The sequence below is a fragment of the Amphibalanus amphitrite genome, unplaced genomic scaffold (assembly GCF_019059575.1).
Source record: "Amphibalanus amphitrite isolate SeventyFive unplaced genomic scaffold, NRLGWU_Aamphi_draft 000516F_arrow, whole genome shotgun sequence".
Lineage (NCBI taxonomy): Eukaryota > Metazoa > Arthropoda > Thecostraca > Balanomorpha > Balanidae > Amphibalanus > Amphibalanus amphitrite.
In genome coordinates, this window is record NW_024882010.1 from 328,899 (window position 1) to 347,695 (window position 18,797).

The 18,797-nt window shown below is 48.3% G+C and overlaps 1 protein-coding gene across 5 annotated transcripts in view; it reads right to left on the bottom strand.

Moving 5' to 3' along the window:
- Positions 1–334: 334 nt before the first annotated feature.
- LOC122393108 (band 7 protein AAEL010189-like) overlaps positions 335–18,797 on the bottom strand; it is a 65,048-nt gene continuing 46,585 nt past the window's right edge. For all 5 annotated transcript variants that reach the window (XM_043388749.1, XM_043388748.1, XM_043388750.1 and 2 more), the window contains 7 exons: positions 11,756–11,856; positions 10,882–10,954; positions 7,295–7,377; positions 4,985–5,163; positions 2,766–2,846; positions 1,292–1,472; positions 335–1,075 (listed from right to left, as the gene is read on the bottom strand). In XM_043388749.1, the coding sequence (XP_043244684.1) occupies positions 989–1,075; positions 1,292–1,472; positions 2,766–2,846; positions 4,985–5,163; positions 7,295–7,377; positions 10,882–10,954; positions 11,756–11,856 (785 nt within the window). In that variant the 3' untranslated portion in view covers positions 335–988. The remainder of the gene's footprint in view (positions 1,076–1,291; positions 1,473–2,765; positions 2,847–4,984; positions 5,164–7,294; positions 7,378–10,881; positions 10,955–11,755; positions 11,857–18,797) is intronic.

Here is an 18,797-nt window from a genome sequence, read left to right on the forward strand (position 1 = left end):
AGTCCATGACTCCATTCTTCGGCAACTACGGTGCAAGGCCGATACTGTAGAAACTTGCAATTTGTACCCTTGACCTGACCTTGACCTTGACCTCTAATTTTAAATAAAGTACATGTTTTTAGTTGTTCGTGATGAGATCTTTCGATTGGCGTTCGAATTTTTCAAATCGGACCATTAGTTCGGGAGATAACAGGGGGGGGGGGGGTAAAATTTACCCCCCCCCCCCCCCCAGCCCCGCGCGTTCGGCTGGAGACCCCAGCCCCGCGCGGGTTAAAGTATCTACAACTGGTGATACAATAACGCAGCCTATTGCACTTCATGAAAATAGCTTGAAACCATACGTTCGGCATCTTCAATAAACATACCTCCACTTGAACACATACATAATGTCTCATTTGCCGCATACAACAACCCATAAATAGATACAAAAACTATCATAGATTTCAGAGCAGACATTCAATAAAACAATACTGTCGGTAAACTCCTGAAGCGCAGCCCGCGTCGATCACAAAATCTACGTCATCTACTGATTAACGGACATGATGTGGCCGCTCGTTTCGAAGGCTCAGCGCCTGACTCGAATAGCACATCCGGCGAACAACACATGTGACACCACGAATAGCACAGACACTGTGGCGTGTGCGTGTGCCGCCGTACGTGGGTCCGTCGGGGGACCGTGCGCGGGCCCCGGGACCCCGGTGGGGTCTGCTGAGTCCCGGTGGGACCTGGTGGGCCCCGTGGGACTCGAGGGCCCATTATGGGCCGAGCGTGAGGTGGCTGGTGACGGTACAAATCGACATCTGTCGCTGCCGCACGGACACGCGGTCCGCTCCCAAAAACGGACCGTCTGCAGCGCGGGGTCACAACGCTGCTGCTCTGCCATATTGCGGCATCCTACGCCATCGCGGTGACGTCACTTGCGACGCCCTGTGACGTCACGATGTGTGACGTCAGCGGGTCGGGTCGGGGTCTGGGGTGCCCGACGCCGCTACTTGTTGACGAACTGCGACATAAAGTCGATAGGCAGCGGGAAGATGATTGTCGAGTTCTTCTCAGCCGATATCGAGTTCAGTGTCTGCAAAGACAAACAATTTACGGTTAATGACGGTCTAAAATTAAAATGCTGAGCTAAACTGTTCACCAAAACTGCAGCGATCTGTCAAAAGTTAGCACAGCACTCTGCAGGTACGCTACGGGAAATTAATATTGCTGGCATACTCCGCCACAACTCGTCACATTCCCCCTCACCCCACCTTCCCTCCCGTCCTTCCAACGTGCGCCGAACCCTGACCTGCAGGTAGCGCAGCTGCAGGGCCGACGGCGACTCCTTCATCACATCGGCCGCCTCCTTCAGCGCGCGCGACGCCTTGCTCTCTCCCTCCGCAGCGATCACCTTGGCGCGGGCCTCACGGGCGGCCTCGGCCTCGGCGGCCATGGCGCGCTGCAGCTGCACCGGCAGACGGACGTCCTTCCTGCGGGTCAACAGAGGTCACAAGGGTCAATAGAGGTCACAGAGGGCCATATCAGGTCATTGGAGGTCATATAGGGTCACAGGAGGTCATTGGAGGTCAAAGAGAGTCACATAATGTCACCAGAATTCATGGGGGCTATTCAAGGCTATCGGAGGTCATAGCGGATCATGGAAGACCATCGAAGGTCATGACGGGTCATGGGAGGTTATCGGAGGTCACGGCGGGTTATTGGTGGCCATCGGAGGTCACAGCAAGTCACGGGAGATCATCGGAGGTCATAACAGGCCATGGGAGGTCATCGTAGGTCGTAGCGGGTCGCAGACTGACATCAGAGGGTCATTAGGCGGGTCACTGGAGGCTATCGAAGGTCACGGTCAGTCAAGAAAGTCGACGAAGATAGTGCGAGCCGTTTCACAGTCTCGTTTGTCCCAATAATGCATCACACCGAACCACTCGCTACCCCTGCCGAATTCCAGAGTTCCAAACTGTCCTCATCATGGCTTGGGTTATCGCCACGGGCGGCGCGTCACATCTCTGCGGGCGGCCCGTCACATCTCAGCGGCACGCGCCTCTGTGACGGGTGTGACGCATCGCCGCGGCGCCGCGCCGTCAGGGCCGGCGACGCGTCGCGCGCGACGAAAGGTGTGGGCCATCGTCGGTCTCTCCGGGCCGACAGCGCCGCCGTCGTATGTCAGGGCCGTGAGAGACGCGTGAAGACAGCCGTGAAATATCGCCGGCCGGTGCCAGCGCGCGACACATGCCGAATTCGAGCGGGAATTGTGCCGTGAAACAAACTGGACCGCCCGACGTGGGTGGTGCCATGAGGACGGCGAAACGTGGACGTGGTCCTTCGCCGCCTGAACGGTCTAATCGTCACGGTGCAATAATGATCGTTAACTGGTTGCATCAGCCACTACGAGTATTTAGATAAGTCAAATGCATTTGATAACTGTGCACTGTAATACAAATTGCATTGTTGTGTTTGGAACACACGAGACCACGCACCCACGTCGCCGCAGTAAGGGTTTATCCCGTGTTGTCAGCCGGCTGGGCCGCCTGGAATGGTATGCTGTGCCGCCTCACACCGACTGCTACTGTGCCGCCGTACACTGACTGCCTGGCGGGTATGCTGTACCGCAGCACACCGACTGGCGGCAGCGCCGCGCTATGCGCTCGTAACGCCGCCAATTGGAAGGCCACCGTCATAACACTTGGGACTTCGCAGTTGTCGATCGCACACAGTTCTTTTAAGCGCCTACATGGGTATCATGGGTATTCAATATTCATACTCACACTTCGACACGCTCGACCTTGATTCCCCAGTTGTCCGTGGCGCTGTCAAGAGAGTTCTGCATCGAGGCTGATATTCCGTCCCTGCAAGCACAGAAATATAGAGCGATTAATAGGAGTCGCTGTTTTTCTGAAACGATTCTAGGTTGGCTTCCATTACATTGAAAGGTAAAATTGTTAAATGTTGACATCTGCTCAAAATCTCTTATGTCACGGCCGCAGTCGCAGAAATAAATGTAACTGCTTTACCATTACATTTTACTATAAAAAGTACCTACGCGCACTATCTTTTGCATCTTTCATCTTTTCCCCGTCAGCAGGAATATATGGGCAATGCCTGTATCATAACGACTTTTGTTTCTCGTAGAAGAATAACCGTATGCTCACTATCTTTTAACAATCCAAAATTAGCCTAAAATGAATGAATATATTTCGGAAACGTTCCTTCTTCAGTTCAAAAGTTAACTATACAAAGCACAGAAATGTACAAATTATTGAACGTCACAAAAGCGCCGAATTAACTGATCCCACCAACGGATATTAAAGGAACTATCCCACCTTCTAAAATGTTGTTAAAACCAGTTAAATTGTGCCCGACTTTATAGATTGGATGACCAGGAACACGGTTCTGACATTTATTTTTCATTAAACATCTTAGGCTTCCCATATTCCAAACACAAACTTTCAAACATGTGACGTCACAGCCCAAAATTACCTCCTTCCCCAGGCCACATTACTGTCATAAAGCTGATTCTTTTTACTCTGTAGGCACCACAACAAAGTTCAGACCAAGTTTTTAGCGATTTTTCAACGAACAAACCCATTTAAATCAGAATGACTAAACGAGGTGACGTCACACTAACGGTCGCTCCATGTTGAAGATAGGGCCTTGCGCAAGGCCCATTTTTAAATGAAGGGAACGAATTTCTTCAACACCAAGAGGCCGCGGGGGCTGCAACCTAGATAGATAGTGGTTTCTGAACCTCGCCGCAAACTTCTATCTCAACTCTATCTCAACTCAAACCCCATGTTAAAGGTGGGATAGTCCCTTTAATGACATTCTCGTGCCATATAAGTAGCACGGCCTCTTTTAAACAATGTAGGACTAAACCAAACTAACAGGCATACATAAGATAGCGTAACCGAATCTGTGTACAACTGTATGAGATCACTTTGACCCAACGAATTACTATTCTAGTCATCTCACCAACAAACAATATAATTACAACCAACAAGTAATGTGTACACAACCAACTACTCAGTAGATCGATTGTCCAGCCAACAATTTAGCCATTCATCCAATTGTTCAATCCACTGGTTACCCCATTGCATTCAGTCAGGGAGTCGATAAACCTTCAAACATCCATTCAAACATTCAATCAACCATTCTATCATCCAATCAAGCATCCATTCAATCAACCAATCAACCATTCTATCATCCAATCAGGCATCCAATCAACCATTAAATCAATCATACCTGTGATCGTCCATTCAATCACCCTTTCAATCATCCATTCAATCAACCATTCAATATTCCATTTAATCATCCATATAATTATCCATTCAATGATTCATTAAGCATCGGCACTATTTTTAAACATCAAACTAAGCAGTTTAAAAGCCATAATCAGTTTAAAAGCCGTTTAAAACCCGTTTAAAAGCAGTTTAAAAGCAAAAGCAGTTAAAAGCAGTTTAAAAGCCTTCGCCACCTTATTACGACTTTTGTTTCGTTTAATGCTCGCCGGCACGGAACGTTTGCGTCAGAGAAAAAACGAAAAGTGACTAATGTCAATGTTCCAACGACTTGTTTACTACCGTTTGTTGTATGAGATCAATACTTAGTCCGTTCTTGCTACGCACATAATTACCTACCGTTCACTACTTCTTTTGTATTGCTATTAAAAAAAAGGAAGCCCGGGAATCGATAAGTACGTTCGCATGGCTGATGCGGGATCCATTTGTAGCATGCGTTGGAGAATACCTATTCCTTTGATCAAAGGAATAGCTGGGATATAGTAGTTTTCCGTTACATTTCAGCTATTTTATCACATTGGTCTCCCGCTACATCCATATGTGAACCAGGGAATCCCTGGCTCCGTACATTGAGTGCATACCATCCGCTGGACTCACTGGAGCCTGTAAGGACCCATTATTCTCCCGTTACATCCCACTGGAACCCACATACCCGCTGTTCTCCTTTTATACCCCACCCATCCACTGACCGGTCTCCGAGGATCTCATGAAGGTTCTTGGTTCCGAGCATGTTGCGCAGCGTGGTCTGGGCGAGCAGGCGGGTCGAGTGGTGGGCGTTCTCCACGTTGGCCACGCTGATGGTGGCGTTGCTGACCCGGTAGTAGACGACGGCGTCCACCGAAACGGTCACGCTGTCCTTGGTCAGTACCTGAAGGAGAGTGAGAGACAGGGCAGGGACGGTCAAGGTCAGGGTCAGGTCAATAAAGCGTAGATAGGATGCGAAGCTGCTGTCGTTAGACCCTTGATTACAGCTGGATAAGCTGAAAATACGATTACGAAACAAAATTTTGCATTTTTTAGAAGAATATCATACAAAAAGCTGAGCCGACAATATATCGGAGTCTGTTTGCTGTTTTGTTTTGTTACAACGAAACAAAACGAAGCAAAGCAAACAAAACGGAAAAATACGCTGCAATAGGTGCCAACTGTAGGACACATGTAGGGAACGCCAGTGGGCACCGGTGAGTAAATGTCCGATGCATCAGTGTATTTGTCGGGGGAGCGAAGTTGGCCCGACAGGACACGGTCCGTGTGTCGGGCGGCCGCGGCCTAGGACACGGGCCATGTGTCGGGCCAGAGTGGATGGCTCGTTCGTTCGGAGAAGAATGGTCACAGAGGTGGCACCGTGACGGCGACCATCCACGAGGGACAGCGGTGTGCCAGGCGCAGGTTTGGCACGCGACGCCACAGGCTGCCCAGTTTGAACGTCAGGGCTGCCGTGACCAACCAGTGTGCGAGTCCGGTGCTGCCTTGCCGCTCAATGTTTAATGCTCAATCGAAATTTATTATGACTTATCGGTAAGTTACGAACCCTAATACCGGACCTGGTCATTCTGTGTTTAACCCTCGCCCGTAAACGGTATTTTGCCACCTTCGCCCATGCAGGGGGGGGGGGGTTGGTGCGACCCCCCCCTGGCGTTTGAAAACGGAGCGTCGTAGAGCTTAGCGGAAAAGACCAGCGGATTGCTCTCAACGAGATCTCGCGATTAGTGGTATATTTTTTGGTCCTAGGTCAACATTTAACCTACTTATGACCGGTCAAAGGTCAAATTTTCGGAAAAATCTAACTTTTTCAGATTTCCGCGCCGATTGCGGCAAAACGGTAAGAGATATCGACTTGAAACCTTCACTATCGTGATCCTTGATCAATTCTCTATCGTTTGGTGTGTATTTCGATGTCATAACTCTAAAAATGATGCGTTGGGAGCATCGGAAGTCTGCAAGGTCATTTGTGCATTGGGTCACGTCAGGCGTGTGACGTCACTGACCTGACCCTGACCCAAAATGAACTACAAGAAGCATCCGACGATGCCTGAAATGGATAGCAAATTCGAATTCAGGGCATCAAAATACCCCGAAAAGGCAACAAGTGCATTACAGGTCAACCGAGGTCACTGACCTGACCTTGACCTTTAGTAACCTTGAAAAGGTCAACGGACATTGTGCCAATGTCAAATCAGCCAGTTATGATTCTAAAACAATCCATCAGTGTGTCAGGTCAGTCGGCATTTATACCAATGTGAAGCAATCTCCAATTTAGCGTAAATCTGGCCGGAGGTTGTTCCCTTTATGACGTCATAACTCCGTGACCTGACATGACCTTGACAAAAAAAAATACCAAAAGTTGCGCAAAGGATGCCCCATAGGGTACTGAAAACTTGAGCAGGCTATCTGAAACGGTTCGGCGTGTAGCTAAGAAAAACCTCAGGGGGGGGTTGCACCAACCGCCCCCCCCCCTACATGGGCGAGGGTTAAGACCATCCGATGACCAGTCCACTTTTTGTGTTGTTCGTCATTGAGAAAGTGACTTTCTATTCAAGAGATGCAAAATCATTAAGCCTGTACGCTGCTATGTGAAGCCGTTAGCTGGCCACCCACGTCTAGAAATAATATCTGCTATCCGTTCAATCTGTCACCGACCACTGCCTCACAACAAAACGGAGACGTCTTGTCAACACGAGTCTTGCCAAGTTCCATCGCGGGCCAGATCAGATATGGACTGTTTTTGTGAGTCTTCCTGACGGGAGAGGGAGAGAGGGAGAGAGAGAGAGGAGAGAGCGCGACAGAACAGACACAAACATCCTGTCAGATGGTCTGTGTCACCAGCCCCGCAATTGTTGGCCGCCGCAGTGACAGATCCACTCGGCGTCTAAGCGTGCTCAGGAGAGGGACAACAAAGTGCCGACCGGCTCAAGTGGCCTCAAGAGACGAGAGCGGACACGAAACATACGCTGAACAGAGGTGTGAAAATATGCTGCTGACGGTTAGCGCGCTCTTACCTCTTGCGGAGGTACGTCGAACACGGACGTGCGCATGTCGATCTTGGTGTAGTTCTCGATGCATGGCAAGATGAAGAATATTCCTGCGAAAGAGCACATGTGTTGGTAAAAATGTTATAAACTTTAGTGATTTTGATTTATCATTCCAGCCTCATTGTGGGTAAGAAGACGTTTGTAAAAAGTTATAGGGAAATAGCAGAAATCCTTTTGCTTTTACGAAAAGTTGACGTATGAGACAGGTAAATGACCTTTGACAATACTTTTTTAACCCTCGCCCGCACATGCCATTTTCCCATCCTAGAACGCACATGGGGGGGGGGGGGGTTGCCACCCCCCGCGCCATTTCGTTCCTGTTGGAGATAGAGCTTAGCGGTAAAGACCAAAAAGATTCTTTGGGAAGAGACAAATCCAATGATACCCAGTTTTACCTTCTCAGGTCAGTCATTGACCTTCCAGGTCAGGTCAAACTAAAAAATGTTGCTGTTTTAGGTCACCGTTGGATATCAAGCGCGCTGCTTGTCATATACCGATGACGATGCCGTTTTCTGGTGCCAAGCCAGCTAGAACCTCTTTGTCACACTACCCGACCAGGTTTTTGCTGCTGAGGTCATCTCAGGTCAAGTTAGGTCAAGGTCAATAATATGTGTTTGTATGTCTGTGTGTGTCTGTGTGTATACTGATGTGCGCACCGATTGTTTATGTGTCCATATTACATGAAATCATGATCTGAGAAGCTTTTACCAAAAATGTAGTCAAAAAATTTCAAAAAAAAGTAAATTCAGCTTGCCTAAAACGCAATTATCTTAGATGACCTAGGTTGACCTTGACCCTGACCTTGACCTCTGTACATCGTCGAACAACATGTTTCATGATAGGTGGGAGGTAGGATTGGCATAAAAGGCCGAAATCAAGGTGTTAAAAGCTCACAAGGCCCATAGCCAACGCAAGATGTTGAGAATTGGCCATTTGGGTCATGACATGACCTGAAAAACAAGGTCATATCTCCGAAACCAAAAACCACAGCAACTTGAAATTTTCAGTGGACATCAAGAAAGGATAGAGGAGCAGCTATACGAAAAATCAGCCTTCTAGCTCTAAAAATGTTGAGTGCAGAGCAGAAAGACTACCTGGGGGGTGGCAACCACCCCCCCCCCCCATGTGCGGGCGAGGGTTAACATCTTGTTCGTCCCAAGTTATAGTTCCCCTCATCTGACGTCTAATTAAAATTAAACGGCTCGATTTCAATCTCGAAATTAAATTTGCCGCCTGTAATGGAAGCGGTCCGGCGGCGGGCGTTTCGTCACCGGGCCTTCACGCACCGCCGACTGCACAGTGCGAGCAAATCCGGATCAATGCTGCCGGGCCGGCGCCAGAGCGACCGACCCGGACCGCGACCGCACGGCCCTCAGCTGAGCCGTCCAAAACACATCGCAGCCGGTGGCGCACGGCGGTGGCACTTTTCATTACGGCGAAATAGGGGCGACTTGATCCTGGTAGCAGCCGCGCAGTGGCATGATTCATGCATGCCGTCGTGGGTCACGTGAGGTATACAGGAGGATATGAGGTAGGTATGCCTATATGTGTGCGCCTACATATGCTGTGATGCTCGTCGAGTGATGTGAGGCATATGAGATGCCACAACATCACTGTTAGCCGCGCCAATCGTGCTGCAAGTTAACCCGCGCATGACTGGGGGGGGGGGGGGGCTCTACAGAGCCCCCCTCATGTTTTTCAGCAATATCTTCTAAACCGTTTGACGGATCAACACGAAACTTGCGGTACCCTCAGAGGCATCAATTTGACACCTTGTATTAAAATTTCAACTTTCTAGCTACCATAGTATAGCCGGAAATGACGTCAGAGTGACGTCATGTCGGCCGATTTTAATGCAAATTACTGAAATACGGCAAACGCTCTCAAGAGCTAAGTTTTAAAGCTAGATCCATTTTCTTTGCATGAGTGGACTACAAACACACGTAGCTATCGAACTGCTATCTCGAATTTTCGAAATTTTGAAAATTTTGAAAAATATTCATTTACAATTACAAAATATATTTTTTGTTTTTTTTTCAAAAAGTTTTTGACTTTTCGCAAAAACCTGAATATGTGTGATAGAACACACACTGATAAACTAGATTTCCAAGTTTTAGCCCAATATCTTCAAAAATAGCTAAGTTATTCGCATTATTGTCAAAATTTTACAATTTTATGTTTTTTTCAAATCCATTTTTCAGTACGTTTTTGACGTCGTACAGCAATATAAATGGCACCACCGTGTTCCTGAGCTCAAACTGCATCTGATAGCCACCTTTTTTGTTGAAAAATTTCATTTTCAAAAATTTGACCTTTTCTGACCTGAAAGTGACCTGACCTCCGGTAAATTCAGCTGACAATGACCTCAAATGACACAGACGACACTATTTTTGAAATCTACGAGTAAAATGGACCATAAAACATGCATCACGTGACCGATACATGATATACAATTTTCGTGACCTAGGATGACCTGGCCTTGACCTTAAAAATTCGAAGTAAAAGTTCGGTACCCTCAGGGTATCTAAGGCAACCGTCAAGGAGTGCGTAAACCAAAAATGAGCCTGATCGGACCGGCGGTCCGGCGGTCAGAGCCTAAATTGTGAACTAACAAAAATGTCGATAATTTTTACTTTGACCTGACCTGTGACGTCATCGGTGACCTCGAAGTCAATGAAAATAGGTTTCGCTCGACAGTTTTTCCAGGGCTATCAGACACCGTTTGAATTTTGACGATCGGCCCAGTAGTTTCGGAGATAGGAGGGGGGGCTCTGGAGAGCCCCCCCCCCCCCCAGTCACTCGCGTTATGGAAAATACCCCAGTCATGCGCGGGTTAAGAAGCACAGATAACAGTAGTGCTACCGTTATCTGTGTAATAAGGCATTTGATGGAATAATTTAGGGCTATAAAATAGTATTTAAGTAATTTTCCGATCGTAAACTATTTGATGTTCCAGATCAATCTACCCAAAATTAGGTGAATCATGGGGTTGGGTAAGTTATGCAGTATAAACTGAAACATAATGTTCAGTCTTCAGGAATATTTTGCAATAAAATTGAATGCACTGTAGTGGCAGCAACGCATTACTAAGTTACAACTCGAGCGTGGATTCTGGACGATACATAATGCTAGTGGTAGCTGCCTGGTCGATCAGCGTTATATCAGGCTCGATAACTGATCAGTCTAATGAAGTTATTTTCAGGCTAGCGTTCATGACTGCTGTTCTGTATGCTGGCTTGATCCACGTTCTCGGTTATTCTGTGGTCATTGTTGCATGACAGAGGTATTTGGCTAACAAGTTTGCCAATCAAATAAAGGAAAGCTGCAATGTTATATTTAAGCAAGAACGAAGAACATCTCATAAATGAAACAGTGGACACACTCAGGATCGGTAGCCAACGTGCAGTGCCTTACCCCGACGTCACTAGGCGTCTGAGAGGAGCGGTAAAACATAGTCATTGCCCTATTACGATCTCGGAAAGTGAGCCTACCTGGGCCTCTGGCGCCGCCGGACAGCAGCCGTCCCTATCGAGCCCTATCGAAAGTCGCCTTACCTGGGCCTCTGGCGCCACCGGATAGCAGCCGTCCCAGTCGGAAAATGACCGCCCGTTCATATTCCTGCACCACCTGTCGACAAACAGCTGGATGTCAGTCCGTATTACACGATCATGCTGCCGATATTCAACACTTGCACCTGGCACAAATGAATAATCATTAGTTGCATCCCCATCTAAAACTGAGAGTAGTCGTTTTTCGTACCTAATTTAAAAATAAAGTGCACTCAGTTTTTGTGAACATCTCTTTGTAAGGTAGGTATTCATGCTTAGCAAACTATATGTTTCATTTCATGGATCAGTAGTTTTGAAAAATATAAAACATAGCCGCCTCGAAAGTATGCATCCTGTTATGATTCGGCTGTGGTATGCAACATCCGCGTAGCAAATGTTTGGTTAGAAAACAGTTTACAAAGACCAAAGGCCAATGCCAGTGTGCCAGTAGTAGTGTGCAATGCCAGTAGGCAAAGCTAGAGCATGATCGTGGATCATCATGACCGATTGACCGATGACCGATTACGTCGATAAATGCCGTTAAAGATGAAAAATCCTGGAAATTGAGCAATGTGATTGATATCACGGGCGTAGTGTGTAACTGATCTCAGAATCGGCGCAACTAATTCGCAATCCCTACAACTTTGGACTCAGTGCGGGACCGTTAACTGCCTGAACGAAGTTATCCATCACCCGGCGAGATATAAACTAAAAGTGACCTGTAATCTTCCAAGACGCATGGCTTCCGTAAATCTCTATAAACCGTGACCGACACGGGTGCATTAAATTGCTATAAACCACAACTAAGAGACTTTTACAGATTTCGTTTCATTTCATTGCCACCTCCCAACTTACCCTCTGGGCTCTGTAGTTTACCTACCCGGAAGCAGACGCAGAGCGAGAAGGGCAGGGTGCACAGGACCAGTAACCATGAGATCAGCGTCAGTAGCACACCGCACAGGCCATTGTCGCCGCTGTTATCTGCAACACAAAAGGACGCAGGTCAGACACGGAATCGTTAACAGGCGAGGGCTAAAGACCAGAAGGTCTGATGCTTTTGATGGTAGCCGTGATATTATATCAGACAAAAGTACCTACATGTGGCCGGTTTTGCAAAAAGTATCGAAAAGTTTTGCTCCCCAGGTCTAATCTAACGTATTTGGGGGTGCTGATCACGAATCCGGCGGAAAAAATATAAAATTCGAATTTTTTTTGACCGCCCCGGCTCTTTGAATATTTCCGGTTTTCTCAATTTTGCATGTTTTTGAATAATATGATGAATGCAATGAAAAAATATTAACAATGTATCGCTAAATGCATGTACCAGTCGATTCGGCATACAGCGGCGTCGAAATCGGCACGCCGCCTGCTTCACCGGCCTCGCAGGAAAGCATAAGGCTCGGAAGGTTTGCGTTAGTTACCCGATTCTCTCCATAGATGGCGCTGGCGTAGCCGCCCGCCGGCCGGTCGTTGCCGTGCCGTTCACAGCCCCGGCGGTCACTTGCGACCGTCGTGGTCGTTATGCTACGTCTATCAAAGCACGACAGAAATGTTCACTTCATTTTTATGTTACTTCAGACATATTTTAGACCTAATGTTGAATTGGATAAATGACTATCGTGAATTGGCGAAATAGTGGAGTGCGCTCGGGAGCCATTTACAATAGCGAGGAACGTAGGTGGATTGATCTGAGTAACATATGACACTGCGTTCACTGTTGATATGAAGTTTATTCACACTATGTAGTCGGGTGACATGAGAACAAAGTGACTAACATACCTTGTGTACGACACATGGATGAAGCTAATGCTACTTTTTCATTTTGTTTCGGTAGGCCCGTTTGTTCAGAGCGTAGCCGTCCTGTCGGTCTGCGCCTGTTACAGCTGTGACTGATTCGGTGGTCAGCTTTACAGCCCTTTCGGTGGATTGGGTATGGCAGGGGACCCCCGTTTTAAGGGGAGTCTGTAGAAAGTCGCGCAACTCATCCTCGCTCATGTGTCGTACACAAGGGGGCTCAATGTCTCGGCCCTCGGCAACCGCTCGCTGCACGTTAACCAGTTCCATATAGTTGTTCGCTTGAACGTTAATTTCCGGCAGCCGGAAGTGCCGAATGGGCTGCTGCTGTGGCGGTGGGGGTGGCAGCTTTGGCGGCGGTCGTGGCGGCGGTGCCGGCGGTGGTGGTGGTGGTGGTGGTGGTGATGGCCGCCGCCGTTTCAGACGCCGCTGCTGCTGTTGTAGCGGCGCCGGCGGCGGCGGCGTCGGCGGTGGCGGTGGTGGTGGTGGCGATGGCCGCCGCCTCTGTCGCCGCTGCTTCTGCTGTGGCGGGGGCGGGAACGGCGGCTGCTCCTGTCACTGCCTTTTTTGACGAATGCTCTGGATTATGCGGACTGCATCTGTCCTAATGCCATGATTTTCGCGGCGATGAAAATCATGGCATTAGGGCAGATGCAGTCCGCATAATCCAGAGCATTCGTCAAAAAAGGCAGCGACAGGAGCAGCCGCCGTTCCCGCCCCCGCCACAGCAGAAGCAGCGGCGACAGAGGCGGCGGCCATCGCCACCACCGCCGCCGCCACCGCCGCCGCCACCGCCGCCGCCGCCACAACAGCAGCAGCGGCGTCTGAAACGGCGGCGGCCATCACCACCACCACCACCACCGCCGCCGCTGCCACGACCGCCGCCAAAGCTGCCACCCCCACCGCCACAGCAGCAGCCCATTCGGCACTTCCGGCTGCCGGAAATTAACGTTCAAGCGAACAACTATATGGAACTGGTTAACGTGCAGCGAGCGGTTGACGAGGGCCGAGACATTGAGCCCCCTTGTGTACGACACATGAGCGAGGATGAGTTGCGCGACTTTCTACAGACTCCCCTTAAAACGGGGGTCCTCTGCCATACCCAATCCACCGAAAGGGCTGTAAAGCTGACCACCGAATCAGTCACAGCTGTAACAGGCGCAGACCGACAGGACGGCTACGCTCTGAACAAACGGGCCTACCGAAACAAAATGAAAAAGTAGCATTAGCTTCATCCATGTGTCGTACACAAGGTATGTTAGTCACTTTGTTCTCATGTCACCCGACTACATAGTGTGAATAAACTTCATATCAACAGTGAACGCAGTGTCATATATTACTCAGATCAATCCACCTACGTTCCTCGCTATTGTAAATGGCTCCCGAGCGCACTCCAATATTTCGCCAATTCACGATAGTCATTTATCCAATTCAACATTAGGTCTAAAATATGTCTGAAGTAACATAAAAATGAAGTGAACATTACTGTCGTGCTTTGATAGACGTAGCATAACGACCACGACGGTCGCAAGTGACCGCCGGGGCTGTGAACGGCACGGCAACGACCGGCCGGCGGGCGGCTACGCCAGCGCCATCTATGGAGAGAATCGGGTAACTAACGCAAACCTTCCGAGCCTTATGCTTTCCTGCGAGGCCGGTGAAGCAGGCGGCGTGCCGATTTCGACGCTGCTGTATGCCGAATCGACTGGTACATGCATTTAGCGATACATTGTTAATATTTTTTCATTACATTCATCATATTATTCAAAAACATGCGAAAATTGAGAAAACCGGAAATATTCAAAGGGCCGGGGCGGTCAAAAAAAATTCGATTTTTATATTTTTCCGCCGGATTCGTGATCAGCACCCCCAAATACGTTAGATTAGACCTGGGGAGCAAAACTTTTCGAAACTTTTTGCAAAACCGGCCACCCTAGCCGTACATATACATGAACTGTAGAGAACAAATAATCACGAACGTCGCGTTTTATTAAGCATCATCCCATATTCCGAAGCAATTTATATCAGCGAAATGTTATAGCTGGTAGGTAGTGGGCATCTTAAAATATACAAATTGCGGATTGGTGGAACGGGCTTTTTAAGTCCGCTGATTTTCCCAGCTGATATTCATCCGTTCGCCCCGTAACAATACCCGTGGTTTGGCCTATAACACATGGTCAATGGCATCAATAATGCGTAACTCTAGATTGGATTCGGACCACGTAGCCGCCAAAACGTTTGGGGGCTAAAATTAGAACGTCCAAAGTCGATCGAAGCGGTGGGACGCACCAACCATTCAATAACACCGACAAGCGCACGTTTCATTTGTTCTATTTTAGAGACCCGATGGTGAAAACAGCCTTACTCGAGCGTCAATACACACAAACTCGGCGTCTGGCGTCGGTTGTAACGGATATTGTACGGCAAGCTCGATTGACGCCTTAGCTGGCACCTTTTCTGACGAAAACACGGAGCTTGAGAGGCCGCCGGGTTGGTATACTACCCAGCTGGAGCTTATGAGCCTGATGAACCTCGTGACTTGCCACTAGGGAGGCTTAACTATGTGGTTGGGAGAATGAATGGTCGGGGTGCGACATTCATTCTTCCTGGCAGCTTTAAAGGGACTATCCCACCTTCTAAAATGTTGTTAAAACCAGTTAAATTGTGCCCGACTTTATAGATTGGATGACCAGGAACACGGTTCTGGCATTTATTTTTCATTAAACATCTTAGGCTTCCCATATTCCAAACACAAACTTTCAAATATGTGACGTCACAGCCCAAAATTACCTCCTTCCCCAGGCCACATTACTGTCATAAAGCTGATTCTTTTTACTCTGTAGGCACCACAACAAAGTTCAGACAAAGTTTTAAGCGATTTTTCAACGAACAAACCCATTTAAATCAGAATGACTAAACGAGGTGACGTCACACTAACGGTCGCTCCATGTTGAAGATAGGGCCTTGCGCAAGGCCCATTTTCAAATGAAGGGAACGAATTTCTTCAACACCAAGAGGCCGCGGGGGTTGCAACCTAGATAGATAGTGGTTTCTGAACCTCGCCGCAAACTTGGCTATCTCAACTCAAATCCCATGTTAAAGGTGGGATAGTCCCTTTAATTGCGCGATACTACGAACTCAGTGACAAGGCTTTGGACCAATGACATGCAGAATAAATACAATGTCGTAGTGATATTTGGCGGGGAATGCTGGTTTGAGCAAGACATTAGTCGAAAGTGACGAAACCACAGTGAAGGTACTGAGTCAGACAGGTGGGAGGAAGGCAGCGGCCGAGTCGGCAGGGAGGGGAGAGGAGTGGGGAGAGTCCCACCAAGTCCCCGGATCGGGTGATCGTCTGCGCCCCGTCCTGTGGTGATCGGTCAGGAGCGGTGACACCGCCGTGTCGTCACGGTATGTGACAGGAGCTGACACGGGAGACGGTGTGACAGCACCCGTCACACTCGTCAACGGTCCACCGCCGACGGGCTCAGATGAACTCGTCCAAACTGAAACGTCTCACACAAAAACGGGCGACAGATAGCATCAGGGGGCCGAGCCGTTTAGGTATACCTCAGTACAGTCGGAATAACGCTCAGAGACATGCTGTGAGAATGAGTCTCGCGCATAAATATCATGTAATTCCACGCGACAGCCGACACTTTGTTCAACTAGAGCATACGAATGCACATTTCAAACCTCCGGTCGCGGTGCTGACATTTCCAAAGCGCAAGAGCTGAAACAGGCCTGTTTGCCATTCAGTGACAGCATTCCCAGCGGGGCTTTGTCGGAGTGACAGTGGCGCCGAGATCTGCATATTCTGAGGCTGGCGACCGTGGGACGGGTCGGCTTTTGCCGAGACGAGACCTTTTGTGGTAAGCCGTATGACGCTCTCGACAATCCAATGTGACAGTATCTGGCATGCAGTGCTGCTGTGCCGTCTTAGCTCCAATTTGATGCAACAGGCTGCATTGTTTTGGTGACCTCCAGTAACGTAACGTTTTCGCTTATCCTCAAAATTTATGTCTCATTGTCAAGGCGTTTTGACCGTCATACATGCCCGGATTTACAACACACCATGAGTTATCAAAACCAAAATTAAAAATTTGCAAAACAGGCTACCTTCTGTCACCAACCAATAACCAGCGGGCCTTCTTTGTCTCAGTGACGCCCGTGCGGCGTACATTTTCTGAGCTCGCGCCGACGATTCATTCCGTTCTGAACGATTCCTTTCATACTGTCCATTCCGACAGACTTCGGTTGATGGAGCGAGGACGACGGCCTGGCGCTATGAGCAATATCGGGCATAACGGAACGTCGCATTGTTCCGAATCGCTGACGGTGAAAGACTATAATTAATGCCGTTCAGCTCGATTGAAGGTAATCGAAGGAACGAGAAGAGGGTGATATGAACGGAACTAAAGAGAAAAATGTGAAAATTGAGAAGATAACAGGTAATATTGTTTGAGAAACTACCACGTTATGGATCTTCCACCATTGGAAGCCTGAAAAAACTGCGCAGTTTCCTCAACAAAGAAAAAGGACTGTGACTCATTTATTAACCTTCCAGGCGGTGGGGGGGGGGGGCATTTTTTTGCCCCCCCTTTAGTTTTTTCAATATATCTCGAGAACCGCTGCGCCGATCGTCACCAAACTTCCAGTACCCTCCCGGGAGCAGCTAGCGCACATATTGACCAAAAATTTTTTCCAAAGGCTATGATAGGTTGGCCGCTAGTGACGTCAGAGTGACGTCATTTTTGCCATTTTCGACCCAAAAAAAGGTTTCGCGGGAAGAGCTGTCAGGCCTACAGCTTTAGAGATACAGAAAAATGTGTCAGACATAAGAGGTGTGAAATTAAAAGGGCTACAAAACTGCTATTTCGGTTTTTCGAATTTTTTGGATTTTGACTCCCAAAAATCAAAAAATAGATTTTTTTGAATATAATAGCCAAAAAATCCAAAAAGTTTTTTGAATTTCGAAAAAACCGGAATATATGTGACCCCGTACCGCCTTCTATCTACATACCAAATTTGAGATCGATACCTCTTTTTTTGGCCAAGTTATAGCGAAAAAAAACTGTTCAAAATTGATGACGTCAAATTTTCAAACTCAATTTTTAGCAATTCTAGACCTCGTAGCGCAAAACAAAGACCACCATTTGACTCCCCGTGACGAGCTGCATCGAATCGATACCCATTTTATGCAAAAATATCAACTTTGAAATTTGACCTTTTTTGACCTGACCTTGACCTGACCTCCACCAGAAAGTGACCTAAACCGTACCTGATGGTCTTATAACCAACACCATTGAGTTGGAAATGAAAAACTGGCCATAAAGCATGCATCGCATAACCTTAGTAAAGTTGGGCTCATGTGGTGACCCTTGGTGACCTTTGGTGACCTGACCTGTGACCTGACCTGGTATGACCAGTGACCTCTAATAGCAACATATGTACTAGACAACTGACGCCTTATCGCTGATTTTCGACAAAATGCGTTTTACTCGGTGTTATAGCGCTTTCCCTAGAAGCCCCGTGAACGGTGAAACATTTTATCTTTGACCTGACCTGTGACGTCATCGGTGACCCCGAGGTCAATGAAATTTGGTTTCCCTCGACAAATTTGACAGGGCTATCGAACGCCGTTTGAATTTTCCGGATCCGTCCAGTAGTTTCGGAGATACGGGGGGGGCAAAAAAGTGCCCCCCCCCCCACCGCGCGGAAGGTGGCTGGTAGGCCCACCGCCTGCCGGGTTAACCCTCGCCCGTAAACGGTGTTTTGCCACCTTCGCCCATGCAGGGGGGTTGGTGCGACCCCCCATGGCGTTTGAAAACGGAGCGTCGTAGAGCTTAGCGGAAAAGACCAACGGATTGCTCTCAACGAGATCTCGCGATTGGTGGTATATTTTGTGGTCCTAGGTCAACATTTGACCTACTTATGACCGGTCCCGCGCCCCGTAAGGGGGCCGAAACGGCCCCCCCTGTCCTTTTCGGTCGATATCTCCTAAACGGCTGGAGATATCGCCACCAAACTTTCAGGACCCCTCCGGGCATCAATTTTACACATTGTGACCAAAATTTTTCCAGAGGCTATGATAGGTTGGCCACAAATGACGTCAGAATGACGTCATG